Source organism: Aphelocoma coerulescens, assembly GCF_041296385.1.
Source record: "Aphelocoma coerulescens isolate FSJ_1873_10779 chromosome Z unlocalized genomic scaffold, UR_Acoe_1.0 ChrZ, whole genome shotgun sequence".
Lineage (NCBI taxonomy): Eukaryota > Metazoa > Chordata > Aves > Passeriformes > Corvidae > Aphelocoma > Aphelocoma coerulescens.
The window spans coordinates 15,180,494-15,194,870 of record NW_027184085.1 but is presented as its reverse complement, the minus strand read 5'-3'; the positions used below and the strand labels follow the sequence as shown (position 1 = coordinate 15,194,870).

At 39.9% G+C, this 14,377-nt stretch overlaps 1 protein-coding gene across 2 annotated transcripts; it reads left to right on the top strand.

Annotated features, from left to right (window-relative positions):
* The first annotated feature begins 3,408 nt into the window (after positions 1-3,408).
* CZH5orf34 (chromosome Z C5orf34 homolog) lies at positions 3,409-14,174 on the top strand. Of its 2 annotated transcripts, none has more exons than XM_069002048.1 (12): positions 3,409-3,548; positions 3,960-4,049; positions 6,225-6,850; positions 7,489-7,584; positions 8,825-8,948; positions 9,780-9,871; positions 10,089-10,158; positions 10,455-10,625; positions 11,026-11,114; positions 11,838-11,930; positions 12,751-12,791; positions 13,550-14,174. In XM_069002048.1, exons 1-12 carry the CDS (start codon positions 3,501-3,503, stop codon positions 13,741-13,743), a joined length of 1,734 nt encoding a protein of 577 aa, XP_068858149.1. In that variant the 5' UTR covers positions 3,409-3,500; the 3' UTR covers positions 13,744-14,174. The 2 variants fall into 2 exon arrangements, with proteins under 2 accessions (XP_068858149.1, XP_068858148.1); XM_069002047.1 differs by having other exon boundaries at positions 3,409-3,695.
* The last annotated feature ends 203 nt before the right edge of the window (positions 14,175-14,377 follow it).

Sequence of the window (14,377 nt, the reverse complement as noted above, 5' to 3'; positions counted from 1 at the left end):
TGAAAACTAGATGACTTCTAAATACATATTCTCTAAGTTGAGCATAATTTTAATACAAAACTTTAAATCAAGATACAGGTCAGACTTTCTGCTGACTTTACAAGCAGATGTCTTGTGGAAAACATATTTATTCAGAGCTTCAAGTCCCAAGGAATGAGCATTCATATATGCTTTACAGTAAAGTAACAGTGACTCCAAGGGACTGCAATTTACATGTTTTAGTTTTGCATAGTTGGTGGTGAGTCTTCTTTAAGGTAGCTGTCAGCTCCAGATGTACTGTCAGCTTGTGGAAGCAGCAATTTTACATGTAGATAAGAAGCATGCCAAATCATTGTGTAAAAAAAAAGTCAGGAACTAGGAATTGTATATATATAGAGCAGCTCAGGTCAAGTTTGCAATACAAGTCTTTTCCTCCACTGAAAATACTGAAAAATCAAAGTGAGACTTTTGTTCAAATTCTTGGACAAGTTTATGGTCTGTACAGATGAACTTTGTAAGTGCTTTCAGTCTTTACTGCAGCAGGGAAAAATTAGTTTTAACTCTGTCCTGCTGCCTAAGGAAGACAGGATAATCTTTTCATTAAACACTTAAGTCTTTCCTACTTGTCTTAAATCTCACAGAACTTCAATACAAGCTAGTGAATGTGAAAGAGCAGAAGAAAGCAGCAGGTTTCTCACTGTCAGGACCCCCTCGTCTGCTGCTTGTCTGCCCACTCTTAATTGCTCATTGTTCTGTGTATGATAGAGATGAGTTATGAGAGGTTTAAAGATTATTTCACCTGAATTTTAGCATTTACAAATTTCAAATGCACTGTATAAAAGTGTTTCTTGTCTACAGGTTTCTGAACAGTGCCTTGCAAATGTGCAACCTTTTAAAAAGATGTATTTTCCTAATGGTGGAATGGTAAATCAGTTTAGGCACTGAAACATGGAAAGCAAAATTTGGGGGAGATGTGAAGCAAGCTTCTTTATCACTGGTTCTAAAAAGAAACAGGCTCCACATTCGAATTTGAGCACGAGACCCCAGCTTTGCAGATCAGTAAAAGTATACACACAATTTGCCACTCTTGACAAATTAATTATGATTTAACAAAAATGTTTAGTATATGAAAATCACACTTTGTTTAAAGTAATTTCAAAATGGGCTGCAAGAGTTGCTGCTTTGCATGTGCTTTGCTGTTGAGTGATTTTCATATCCAGAAATGAAGTCAGCTTGTTCTCAGTAGTTTCCTTTCAAATCTGCAAGGAAGTTCTTGCTACTGGCCTTTGGCCTTTTTTTTTTTTTTTTTTTTTTTTTTTTAACAGAAGAGGTTACTGGGCTTTAACTGTTGTGTTAAAGAATAATTGCAGCCCTACAGAGAAAAGAAAAACTGGCCCAACTACATCAGGTTTCACAGGTTTCACAGGTATCACAATTTGCACACAGCTGGGCTTTTTTTTTTTTGTTTTTCAATAGAATAATCTGTTGTGGCACTGAATGTTAGTGACACTCGGTCTGGTTTGTAGTAGTAATCTTTATTTCTCACTGGGTCATTACTTCCTTATCACATTCTGCCTTTCCTTCCTGCTGCACACAACTCATTGAGTTACTGATAGCTCAAGTCTGCAAGTTCTCTCTGACTGAATTATAGTTCTAATCATCCAGTTGATGCCTGTGGATCATTAGTTGATACAGGAACAGAAAATGACACTCTGGCCAAAAGTCTGGGAAGATACTACACTGTTTGTACCCTGAATTGCTGATTTGCTCCCTCTACTTCAGCCTGTGTGACCTACTTCCACAGTTCCTATGCTGAGGGTTCCAGCCAGAACAGTGAAATTGCCAGCAAAACACAATGCATCATCCATCAATTATAAAAATTAATATTCATAACTCATTCATAATCCCAATATATACTTTGAAACTTGCTTCAGGCAACTACTGTACATAATAGTACTCATTAAAAAGAGGTATTGTGAATATAACGAGGTTATTTTGATGCATGGCTGTGTCAGCAGCCACTTGACTGAGTGTTGATCTACTCTCTGCTGAGACAACAGCTGTCAAGAATGGAAACTTGTACTGAATGCATTTAGTCCATGATTGCACTGATCTGAGAAACCTGTATTTCCCTAAGCAGGTAAGGGACAATTGTTGCAGCTAAGAGAGACCATATTGATCTAGTGTGGATCTTCAACTGCATTTGCTAAGTGCTTGGCGTGGGGGTTCATAATAATTGTCACTTAGATGTGAACTGTCAATCCACTTAAAACAGCTTTGATTAAACTGTAAGTGTTGGCGGGAGGTGGAGAGTGTATATAATCTTCCCAAAAAGTCAACTAGGTATCATTTTAAAATTGTCCTTTGGCACCTTGGTCTTTCTCTCTATTCAGGGAGGGTTTCTACTACCCAGTTCTAGCTACGCAGCTGTGTGTTGGCTCGCCCTGCCCTGTGAATGCGTGAATGAAAAGGAGCCGTCACTAGAGAATTATTTATCTATAGCCTGTGTTGTAGATGGGCAGTCTGCCTCCCGATTTTCCAGAGGTGCGGTGTGGGGAGGTGAGGAACGAATGCCCAGTTGCTGAGCCGCGGTCTTGCACAGGGATGCGGGAGAAGCAGTTCCGTGGGGAGCCCCGCTCTGCACCGGGGCACCTACTGCACGAGGTGTCTCTTGGAGAAGCACAGTTACACGTAAACAGGGTGGGGGGGTTTTCTAGGCCTTCGTACTGCTAACTTTCATTTCCACAGCAGCAAAAAAAGACACCCCCGTTTTCAGCAAATAAAAACTTACTTAAAAAAAAAAAATACAAAGACACCGTGTGCTGTTCCCTTAAGCTTATTTTACAGATGTGTGTATGAAATACGCTCACATTCCGTGAGGGAGCAGGAGTGTGCGGTTCCCTCACCGACTAATTGAGCTCGGGAGGGCCTCCGGAGAGGATCGCGAGGAGCTCGGCAGGAGTTCGGGCGGGGCTCGGCAGGAGTTCGGGCGGGGCTCGGCAGGAGTTCGGGCGGAGCTCGGCAGGAGTTCGGGCGGGGCTCGGCAGGAGTTCGGGCGGGGCTCGGCAGGAGTTCGGGCGGGGCTCGGCAGGAGTTCGGGCGGGGCTCGGCAGGAGTTCGGGCGGAGCGCGGCAGGAGTTCGGGCGGGGCTCGGCAGGAGTTCGGGCGGAGCGCGGCAGGAGTTCGGGCGGGGCTCGGCAGGAGTTCGGGCGGGGCTCGGCAGGAGTTCGGGCGGAGCGCGGCAGGAGTTCGGGCGGAGCGCGGCAGGGGTTCGGGCGGAGCGCGGCAGGAGTTCGGGCGGAGCGCGGCAGGAGTTCGGGCGGGGCTCGGCAGGAGTTCGGGCGGAGCGCGGCAGGGGTTCGGGCGGGGCTCGGCAGGAGGCTCGGCAGGGAGCTCGGCGGGGGAGTTCGGGCGCTCGCCCCGCCCCTCCCCGCCCCGCTGTTCCCGCCGTGCGGCGGCGCGGCCGCCTCAGCGGGCTCGGCTTGAGCGCCGCCCGCGGTTCGGGCTCGGCGTCCGGTGCGATGGAGGCGGAAAGGCTGATGGTGCTGTTCGGGGACGACTCGGTGGAGGTGCACTACGCGGGGGGGTCCCGCTTGCTGCTGTCTCCTTGCGGCTCGGAGTATCTGTACGAAGCGGCGCTCCCCGCGGCCGCCCACCCGCTCCAGCCGGCGGTGACCACCCGCCAGCGGGTCGCCTTCGTCGTCAGTGCCTACCGGGTATGCGGCGGGCAGTGCTTTTGGGGACGGGAGCGCTGTACCTCGTCCCTGCGCCGTCCCAGGGACCATCCCTTGGGCAGTGCCGGGACTGCCTCCCTGCGCGGGAACGGGGCGGCCCGGGGCATCACGGCACCAACAAGAGTTCTTGTTTCTCTCTATAAAAGAGGAGGTGGTTTTATAGCCTCCGCTCCACAAAAGATCAGTTTGAAATTTTGTCACTGCATGTAATAACTCGTAACAGGGTTTTTCTTTGCACTTCAACAGGAGCAACTTCTACGAGCGCTAGATTTCCGGAATGCGTTTTCTTCTCGCCCTTACTTGCCTTCACGTGTTATACCTCCGGAAAGAAAAAAGGTGGGAGTTAGCCGTGTAATGTTTTTGTAAAACAAGCTTCTCTAGCGGACTTAATATCATTTCACAGGCCGTGGAGATCTATCCAGTGGAGTTCGGCTAATAGAGCTGTCATCTTTCTTAAAACTGCCATTTAAATTAGGTTTTAACTCTTACTTAGCCCTCTGTTTATGCACGTTCTTTGAAGCCAAACACTGAAGTTAGTTTCCTCCTAGTAAGGGCAAAACCTAGGATTTTGTACATTGTTACATTTTGGCAGTAGAAACTTTTCAGGGCAGTCACGGTCACAGTGCAACGGGAGGGTGTTTTCCGTGAGGCTGTCAGATCTTCCCATTGAAGTACCTGCGTGAAAATGCTGCTGAGGTCTGTGAGGGGAATGGGGCAAAGTGTCTCTCTGTGGGAGTGGCTGCTCCAGGTCAGACTGAACATCCATCCAGAGACCAATTTACCATTTATGGAAGTTTTGCTCCTGATCAGCATCTCTCCGAATGTACCCACCAAAATTGAGGGCACAGCATGGTGGGAATCTTAAAACAACTGATTAATCTGGCAAGTTTTAAAGCTTTTAGACTGACCCTTCATTAGTAACACACTTCATGCTTAGCTTCATGTTTAGCTGCTTTAAGTACTGATGCTCAGTATCACTATACACTTAATTAAAAGACATCAGCCCTTACCAGTTATGCATTCTCTGCAAAGTACAGCAGCAAAGAGCTGATGGTCTGTTCTTAGCACTGGTGAGTGACTTCCACCTTCTCTCAGGCCTTGAAAGATCTTGGTCGTTTGGAGGTTGGCTGGGTTTCTAGACTGTTTTTAACTTACAGCATCCCTTGTGACTACCTGCTTCAGCATGCTGAAGGATAACTTTCCTAGGCCACAGCAAGAACCTTACCGTGCTGGTTGGCTTCTCCCCCACACTCCTTTTTTGTTGCTTTGTTTTTTTCCCCCTCACTTTGAGAAAAACTCCTGCCTTTTTTAAAGCCAAAATAGTCTTTCTAGAACTCCTGAGGTTGTCCTTCTCCAGCAATTTACTGTCAGTTAATTGTTCTATGGCCTGTTACCAACCAGTGCCCATGTTTTCAAGGCCTTTGCTCTTTGCCACACTCCAGCAGTCCACCATAATAAAGTAAGAGTTTATGAAGCTTCAGCTCTCATAACAAGTTGTTAATGAGCCTGACAGGCCAGCCCAGGGCCTTGCAGTTAACCTGAGACCTGTTACTACCAGTGACAATACTTTCATGGGCCACAGGGCACAAAAACACTTAGACTGCATTACTTGGCTTGTGCTCAAAACAACCCATTCCTGTGGTATGCTTAGGTTCTCCTTTGGCCACTCCAACCATCCACATTTCTAGACAGCTCCATTAGAGGGATCTTGTCAGTGGTGTGGCCTGTTCTGAACTGCAACTAGTATTCAAAATGCAGGTTAACTGTGAATATATATTCAGTGGTATCACTATGTGTTCAGTTTGTTCTTGTTCCATTCCTAGAATTTTCAAGCATTTCATACTGATTAAACTGCTGGTGAGCATTGAGTACGTTTTCATGGGAGTGAGGATTACAACACCAGGGTCTTGGTTGGTGGCAGTCAGCTTGGAGCCCATTCTCCTATATAAAAAAAAAAAAATATATATATATATATAAATAACTATATATAGTTAGGATTGCCTTTCCCCATTCAGATCACATTATATTTATCTCAACTGAATTTTTATCTGCAGCCTCATTGTCTGGTAGTGATTATTTTTTTAGTGTCCTTTTGCAATTCTTTATCAAATTGACTGGTAATCGGTATGAACAAGATAGTTCAGCCATTCTCTCCCATTTTTTAAGAAGCAGTTGGAAACACAATTACATACAGTTATATTTGTGGACACTTGTGGACTGTCAGTTGTGCCTGGTCAGTTGCCCATGTACCTTACTCATTTATGACTGGATATTAAATTAAAACATTATTGCTAGATAGAACTCTTTAGTACGGGAGGAAGCAGATATGAAGATTAGATGTTTTGCTTCCTCTGAGTTCATACTTGCAGATAAATATGGAGCAACATTTCTTGCCATACATCACCTTACTGAAGGACTGAATTAATTTAAATGTAAATGTTCCATTGCAGGTTCTGGAAGGCAGGTCATTTTTTATCTTGCTGTACATTTCAATCCTTTTTCTTGTATTAGATTCTTCTCAGTGATACCTTAGAAATTAAATGGCCTGACCCTGCTACAGCTGATCTGACAAGATGTTTAGACAATGGCAGTGTGAAGATCTCATCTGTAGATGGCTGTGCTCACCTTTACTTGTCAGAATTGCAGCAAGAATTTACAGTGGAGTTCTTATGCAAAGTCAGCCAGTCATCTGCAGCATACTCATGCTCCTCTGAAAAGAACAGCAACTATCAAAGCGGAGATCAGTGTGGAAAACCAAGTAAAAGTTATGCTGCAGAAAAATCAAGAATAAACAGTAAGAATAAACATGTTTGTGCTGAAGGAAAATACTGGGAACTAACCGAACCAAAGGACGAAGGAGTTGGAGTCCCTTTGTTCCACACAAATTGTTCTTCTGAATACACGTGGGTTACACAGCGCTGGACTGTTTCCTCCTGCCCAGAAGAATGGAAATACCCTTTGTCCTTGGCACTACAGTGCTGTAACTTACATACTGTGAAGAATGTAATGAAGACATATGAGAAAAACAGCTGTACAGCTGTTGAAAGTGATATTTTAGCAGACCCTGAAACACATGAAACAGTTTCTCGTTTACCTACAGCTTTGCCACTCAGCTGCAGAGCCCCACATTTACACAGGTAATTTAAGCTGTTTACTTTGTAGTTGTTAACATATGTTTTACAATTCTGCAGTTTGGAACTTCAACTTCTAGTGAAATAACTGAATCCTAGGTATAAAAAAAAAGTTTAAAATTACTATCAGTTGGGGGTTTTTTAGGAACTTCTTGAAACATGACATTGTAAAAACAACATTCTGTAACCTACTGTAGTGAAGCTATAGTAATTAGTTTGGAGAAAAAGTAAATTTTATTTTCTGATATGCTGTATGAACATGCAAAAGAAAAAGAGAATGTTAAAAAAAGAACTCAGGTTTTGTATTGAAAAAAGAACACAGGTTTTGTACTGGGTTGGCTTGGTTTTTCCTCTTCATTTTTGAAAAGATAATGCTTCTGAGGTGGGCCAGTGGCATATGCTGTCTGTCAGCATCACTAAAAATAATAATAAAAAAAAAACATTTGCAGGATTGAGAAGTTTAATTTGGTAACTAATGGGGATAATCAAGGAGTCAGAGGACTCTGAAAATATGCGTCCCTTTTTCTTTTGAATGAGTGTGCATGCATCAGTTCTAGTTACAGAAATGATTACCAGCACACACACACAGAGAGAAAAACAACCAACACATGGACTTAGTGACACTTTCATTGCATTTTATACAGGTGGACTTTCTGTGACTTCTTTCAGAATGAAGATATGGAGAAGTATTCATTCCCTCAGCTAATTCACGTTGTGTGGTGCCAGGGTGTTTTCTACAGGTATGTAGGACATCATTTGTGTTATCTGGAAGACTTTATTTGTATGGGAGTTAAACTTTAAATGTCTTACTTTGTCCCTTTCTCACTCTCTGAGAAATGGAACATAATCTTCATGTCCGAGTCTCTTTGTTTCTTCTGTTTGTTCATTGAACTTCACATTTTCTAGCACAGTGTATTATCAGGTCTGAATCTGAAATCATGTTTAAGTGATTATCTGATTCCTGAAAGGTTTACTGGACAGCTGGACTTCCCACAGATTTCACTAATAATCATGGTAATTGGTTTCTTTGCAAATTATTTTTCTCCTTTTGGTGCTGAAGATTTCTTAGTTTATAAATGTTTATCTTGGTGACCCAATTCACATGTTTCAGGCACTTCAGCTGTGGATTTTCCTGACAAGTCACCTTGTCCATATGGTTAACAAAAAAACAAAAAAAAAACAAACAAACAAAAAAACCACCAAAAACAAACCACAGCAATAACACTTTAAAATTGAAATTGCTACAACTGCTATTAGCATCTAAAAGTCTTTGATAAAAGTATTACTGGTGTTTAAACTTCTAATCTTTCTGCCCAGTGCTCTTCATTTTTCGTCAGTGTAATTCCTAAATTTTCAACTAATCTAAACCAAATGTTTAGCAGCACTTCAGAGCTTTTTTCTGAGAATCCTAATTTCCTTGGAAGTATGGTGAGTAGCCATACATATAAGTTCCACCTCCAAAGTCCAGGCATCTAACCAGAGTTGCAAAACTGGGTCATTAAATTGGTTTTAGGCTCAGAGATACCATATGATCACAACTTAAAAAACATTGATCTTTGTGAAAAACACACAGCTGCAGTGGAAATTAAAATCTTCAGATTGTTCAGGAATTGTTCAGTCTGGCTGTTTCCTGTGTACACTAGGTAGGGCTGGTCTACTAAGAAAGTTGGATTTTTCTTTTCAGGATCACCGTGTTTTGTGGTCAGTGGAATGAGCAGCTCTTGAGAGGTGTTTACCTCAACACAAAAAAGCTTCCCTTAGCTTACTGAAATCCCATCCCATGCACATGTGCAAACAAAGAGCCTGGTAATGCTAATCTTCTGTGTTAAACTATTGGTACATTCTGCTGTTTGTCAGACAGTAGAAAATTTTCACATGTGAGTTGCTGTGTGTCTCTGCTTATTGTTTTCTTCAGGTGTACTAATCTGTTTTCCTTGTATAGTGACATATAATTGCTTAAAATCTTATTGTTTTTCTTAGATTTATCCATGGTAAGACAAACATCACAGAAATTTATCCTGGTGATGACTCATTTTTCAAGTCAGAGGGAGCATTTTTGGGAAAATATTTCGTACGTTATACAATCCAAAAAGGAACAAAAAAGGTATAAAACTATTTAAAAACTAAAACTACTTAGAAGTATGTTTCAAACTCCTTCAAGTTAGCAGCTTCCTTAAGACATTTGGCTGTGCAGTGTGTAGTGAAGTCAACACTGGTAATTACTATAATGCCTCAATCAAGCCATCAGTCATACAAAAAGATGAGATTATTCCTTCTGTTTCAGAATTTATTGTTGTAAATTTTACACAATAAGAAAAATCTTCCTCATTTTAACGTTTATTTTATCAAACTCAAAAGTAAGATTCTACAACGACCATTTCTCACTAATTTAGAAGTTTAGTCTTGAAGCCAATGTACTGATTAGAGTTTAATCTCTTTGTACTTGGAAGTGTTTTCTACTAGAACCTAGAAGATGCAGGTTTTGTTCTGTCTTTGCTGTTCAGTGCTGGAGAAAGGATTTGGCCCCTCTGTGTCTGTCAAGTTCTACCAGAGGAGGGGTCCTCTCAAGTGCTAATGCAGCACCTTGTATTTTTAAAGCAGAATTAAGAATGAGATTTGTTCTCTTGGAACACAGGCTTTTACTTGTAGTCAAACATTGTCACTCAGTAATGAACTATAGTCTCCTCTCTGACAAGAGAATTTCCTGGTTCTTACTGACTGTAAAGAAACTGAATATTTGAATATTTCTTCACACAGACATAAGGTTAAGGATACACTTTTCAATGAGATATTTGTCTGTGTTCTCTGGCAGATTTAAATGTGATTATAGTTGGTTTCTGAGAAGTTAGAAATTTCATAACTTGCAAGATCTTAATGCTCTTTTCATGCTATGGTGCTTGTAACTAACTCATCTTCTTTCTGCTCTTCACTGCAGGTGGAAGAAAAGATGTATTCAGTGAACAGCCTGCCTCCTGATGTGTCAGGAAATCCATACTCTATATCCTCAATTATTACTCAGGCAACCAAGTAACTGTACCCTTCTTACGTTAATTCCACTGACTTAGGAAGGACAGGAGTTAAAATTACACATAACACTTATTATTATGTTAAGTATAAAAATTAAAGGAAGTTATCTTAGCACTGAGGATGTATCTAAACTTTGTAAAACAAAGGTTGCAAGTGCTTAGAAGACATAGTAGGAATGAAATGCTTAAATTTTTGTTCATTTTTTTTCTCTCCTCAGAATACTTCAGTATTGCTGCAAAACAAAACTGTCATTAAGTCATAATTATTATCTTTGCTGCTGGAAAGTGGTATGTAGCTGAAAATTTATAAATCTTGCAGTGTTATAAGGATGATTATACAGGCTATAGGGAATAGAACTTAATCTAGAGGGAAGAATGTTGAATGTATCCTTACAGATCAGGAGGCATATATTTGGGAATCAGAAGCATGCATTTAAAAGTTATATTTAAGAAGCAATTGCATGATGAAGAGAGCTGGTTGTGATCCAGAAAAACAAGTTAGTTAAAAATCTGGAACAGATACAGACAGTTTTAATGATGTAAATATCCTTTCCTCACATTTCTATGCATTTTTTTGGTTCTAGGTACCTGAGACAGATGGACGAGAAATGTTGCCAGTTTTGCTGCATGAAAAGGTTATTCCCAGTGTAGGAAGACTGGTTGTGTACTCAGATCATAAAGTCCATGCTGGATTTTGGGATGGGACAACCCTGACTATGGTTTGGGAGTTCAGCTCTTCCTGTAGTGAGATCCAGGTAACTTGTAACTTAGAAGAAGGACTATTCCTAAAACTTTCCAGGAGAAAGTATTACTAGGAAACTAATGAGGATAAGAAACAAAAGTTCTGGCACCTATGAAATACAAAAACAAGAAAGAATTGAAAATTCTACAGGTTTGGAGACATTTTTACACACTTTTATAAATCATTTATTCTTGAATAGCACAAAGCAAGAGTTGGGGCTTTGCCAGGTGTTTTTCCCCTGCATTTGTCATAGCAGACAATACCAGATTCTATCCCTAGCAAAACAAAGATTTGCAAGTGTTAAAAGTGGATTGTTCATAGGTATTAAATTCTTGAATTGGCATATTATACTTGCTTTTTTTTTCTTTGGACTGCAGCAGAAAATTAATATTTGATTTTTTTTTTCTTCTAAGATAAATGAAGATGTAGGCTGGTGTAAGTTGTCTACTCCTAATGGGCTACAGCAGCTAATACAAATAAGTCATCCTGGAGTCTATGAAAGGTATAAGCAACTGAAACAATTTAAATATAAAATGATTCTCTATAAATCCTCTTATATGAAAAAACCAGTATTTACTGACAATAGGGGTGGACCAAACATGTAATGATATGACATCTTACTTCTGGCAAAGATTCAAGACCTGTGTGACTCAGGGTCATTGCATGGTGTGATTCCATTATAATTGTTTATGGCAATGTCTTTTTAGAAAAATAACAAGAGCTGCAACTTGGCATTTACTTCAGGGGATAAGAAAAAAAACCCCAAAAGCATTTGTCCTATATAGAGCTGATATATAGAACTGCACAGCACTTTATCCAGTTTTTGCTTTATTACAGATACTGACCTCTGCCTGCAGATTGCTTTTTCTAATCTGTTTGCTCTAATTACAGCCTCATTATGGGAATCATCAGAAGTTTTCTGTGCTGTGTTTTAGCAAGCGGATATTCACAAACAAAAATTAACACTTGTACACCATTCATTGCAAATCATACAGCTTTGTTATAATTTACTGTATGTGTATAGGTCTAAATATCAAGAAGATTCTGGACAAAAAGTACGAATCAAAAAATGGCAAGGCAAGCTAGGAGAAAAAGCTCGTTTTTGAGTCATAGGTTTTCCTTCACATCCAGGTGGATTCCTTAATGCCTTCAGTTTTTTGCTCAAATTAATGGAGTATATTTCTCATATAAATAACTACTTTTTTGTATTTTCGTATTAACATAGGTACGTCAGAACAGCAATAGAATGGTGCAGAAGTTTGAATGAAATGAAAGAGATTCCTGAATATACTGCACACCCTGTAGCTCAAGAAAATTGGTATTCATCTTTATCCTAAATAATTTACTCTAAATAATGTTTAAAACAAAACTCAAAAATATTATAAGCTGTGAATTTTATATCTTGCATTTTCTAATGGTCAAAAATGAAAATTTATTTTTAAAGTCCATTTATTTTGTATATGGTTTCGTATTTTTCATTCAGTGTTTAAAATATTAGGTGAGTTTCAGGTGAAAGTTGTTTCCTTGAGCTTTGCCTGTCTTACTTAAAAATCAGAATTATGGTGACTTTGTCAAAGGATAATTAATGTTACAAAGATAGTATCTTGGAAGGCAAAGATGGGATACCAGACTAAGAAAGTGTCTTTTAACAGAACATCAAGCAGTCCAAAACAGTACTTTAACCTGCTTAATGACACTTGTGTCTCTTGCTGATGTACTTGTCCCTTTTAATACATGCTACTGACCAAAAATCTACTGACATCATCAGCAAACACATTGGGATATTAAAAATGTGCTAATTGAAATCAATTGCAGTTGCAGTTGTTGCTTAAATTGTAGCAGATTCAGCTGACACATTTTATAGCTGATGAAATTAACTTCTATCTATATTTATACATACAGCAAAGAGTCTATTCTTAGAGCAGAGGCCCGATTTTTGGAAACACAAGTGATTGACAAACGTCAGCCACTGAATAATGGTATCAAAGACAGAGAAAATGCTTTTTTTCACTTGGATTTTGCTGATCTAATTTTCAGTATTGCTGGAAACTGTTAAAAATTAAAATCTGAAGTAGAAAATATCCTTGAGAACCTTTTATGATACTAAATCATTTAATAGCCTTTATTTTCTTGGATAGGTCTGCTGATGCTGAGCTCGAAAAAATACAGAGATTTAATTGTATCCTTTTAAAAGCTGTAAAGATTTTTCTCACTTTTATATCCTGATGTTCATCTCCATTTAGATCATCAAAGGCTCTCTCTCCTGATCTTACCATCTTTTACTGTCTCACTTCTTAAAATTACCTCTTTTTCTTACTTATCATTTTTGTTTTATCACTTATCTTGTGGTAAAGATAAAAAACCAAACAAAAACAGTGTCTAAGTACAGAACTAAAATAAAAAGTCACCAGAAAATAAAGCCCTTTTATGTGTATTGCATCAGTTTTGCTAACAGTCATCTGCTGATCTGCTCTTGGAAGAGGAATAACACAGTTGCCTTTGGGCTTGTTGTTGCAGTACAGTATCTTTCTGTTTATCAGTTACCTTAGTATTGTTCTATTTTGTTCAGCCAGGTCAGAATGTGTACTGTGCTGAATCTGCTTAAAGCCACTCTCTATAATTGTCTTTAAGCCAGAACTGTTCAATTCTATTAGTATGAGGCGTGCATGCTGTTAAACTGCAGTGTAACACCTGTTTTCTTTTTAAAGTAACTCTTGGATAAATTGGAGTCTAAAAGACATTTTCCTATAAATGTTGTAGACATTTTAAGCAATACACACTTTTTTTTTTTTTTAGCTGTATGTAATTACCATGCTACAAAATGTGAGACTTTGCAAGCAGAATGATGAATAGAAATGCTAATTTTTATTATAAGAAACTAATTTTTTTTCTTTAGGAGGAAGAGTTTGAAATTCTTTCTTAACAAAGTAACACTAGTTTTATTAGACAATAGCAACATTTTGAGAAGGACATCTGCTGCAAAATCCAATCCATCTGGTATCACTGTCAGAAAAAATGAAAACAGGAGTGAGACGGAAGAACTCAGCGAAGGTTGTGTCTTGGAGGCTTTGGAAAAAACTTCTAAAGTCATTCAGGATATTGAATCTTTGCTTGCCGCTTCTGGGAAGTGAAGCCCACGGGCACATGAAGCCCTGTGTTCTGTGTCTTCACCAGCTGTGCCTGAGGAGGCTCTGAGGGGAGAGAGGAATGAAGGCTGAAGCCAGAGGCACAAGTGTATTCCTGGTCAAGTCTGCCAGGTGCCAGTGTAATATCATTTATAACGCCAGTGGTATATTTGGTATAGGCAAAGAGAACAGCTGAGATAATGGAGCACTGCTGTGTAAATACATCAGGCCTGACCAGACAGTGCTGCTTTTAAATGTATGAATGTGTTTTCGAATGAATTTGATTGATGGATCGCTGCTGAAGTGACCAGGGTAGAGGTGGGAAGTTTTAACTGTAAAAACGTGCTTTTTATTCAGATGCTTACACCAAGATAATACCGAATAAAATGTCTCCCAAACGCTTTCTATCGTGCTCTTTTTTAGTAAATAAATACTAATTTCAGGGTAGGAGACACTTTTCTGCCGTGTGGTCTGTCAGTGGCTCACCATGTCTTTAGTGACAAAACACTAAACTCTCACCGTCGATTTCCCTCCCAGCGCTTTAAGGAGCCAAAGCGCGAACACCCAAACCCCGTATTTAATATTCCTGGAAACATTTCCCCCTTACGACCAAGCCCCGCTCCCCGGACCGGGCGGGGAT

Excerpts from the sequence above, each read along its gene's own strand:
- CZH5orf34 (XM_069002047.1), top strand. The coding sequence starts at position 3,501 with ATGGAGGCGGAAAGGCTGATGGTGCTGTTCGGGGACGACTCGGTGGAG. Across the intron at positions 9,872-10,088 it reads ATTATTACTCAGGCAACCAA|AATACTTCAGTATTGCTGCA; the intron begins GTAACTGTACCC and ends TTCTCTCCTCAG. Across the intron at positions 10,626-11,025 it reads CTTCCTGTAGTGAGATCCAG|ATAAATGAAGATGTAGGCTG; the intron begins GTAACTTGTAAC and ends TTTTCTTCTAAG.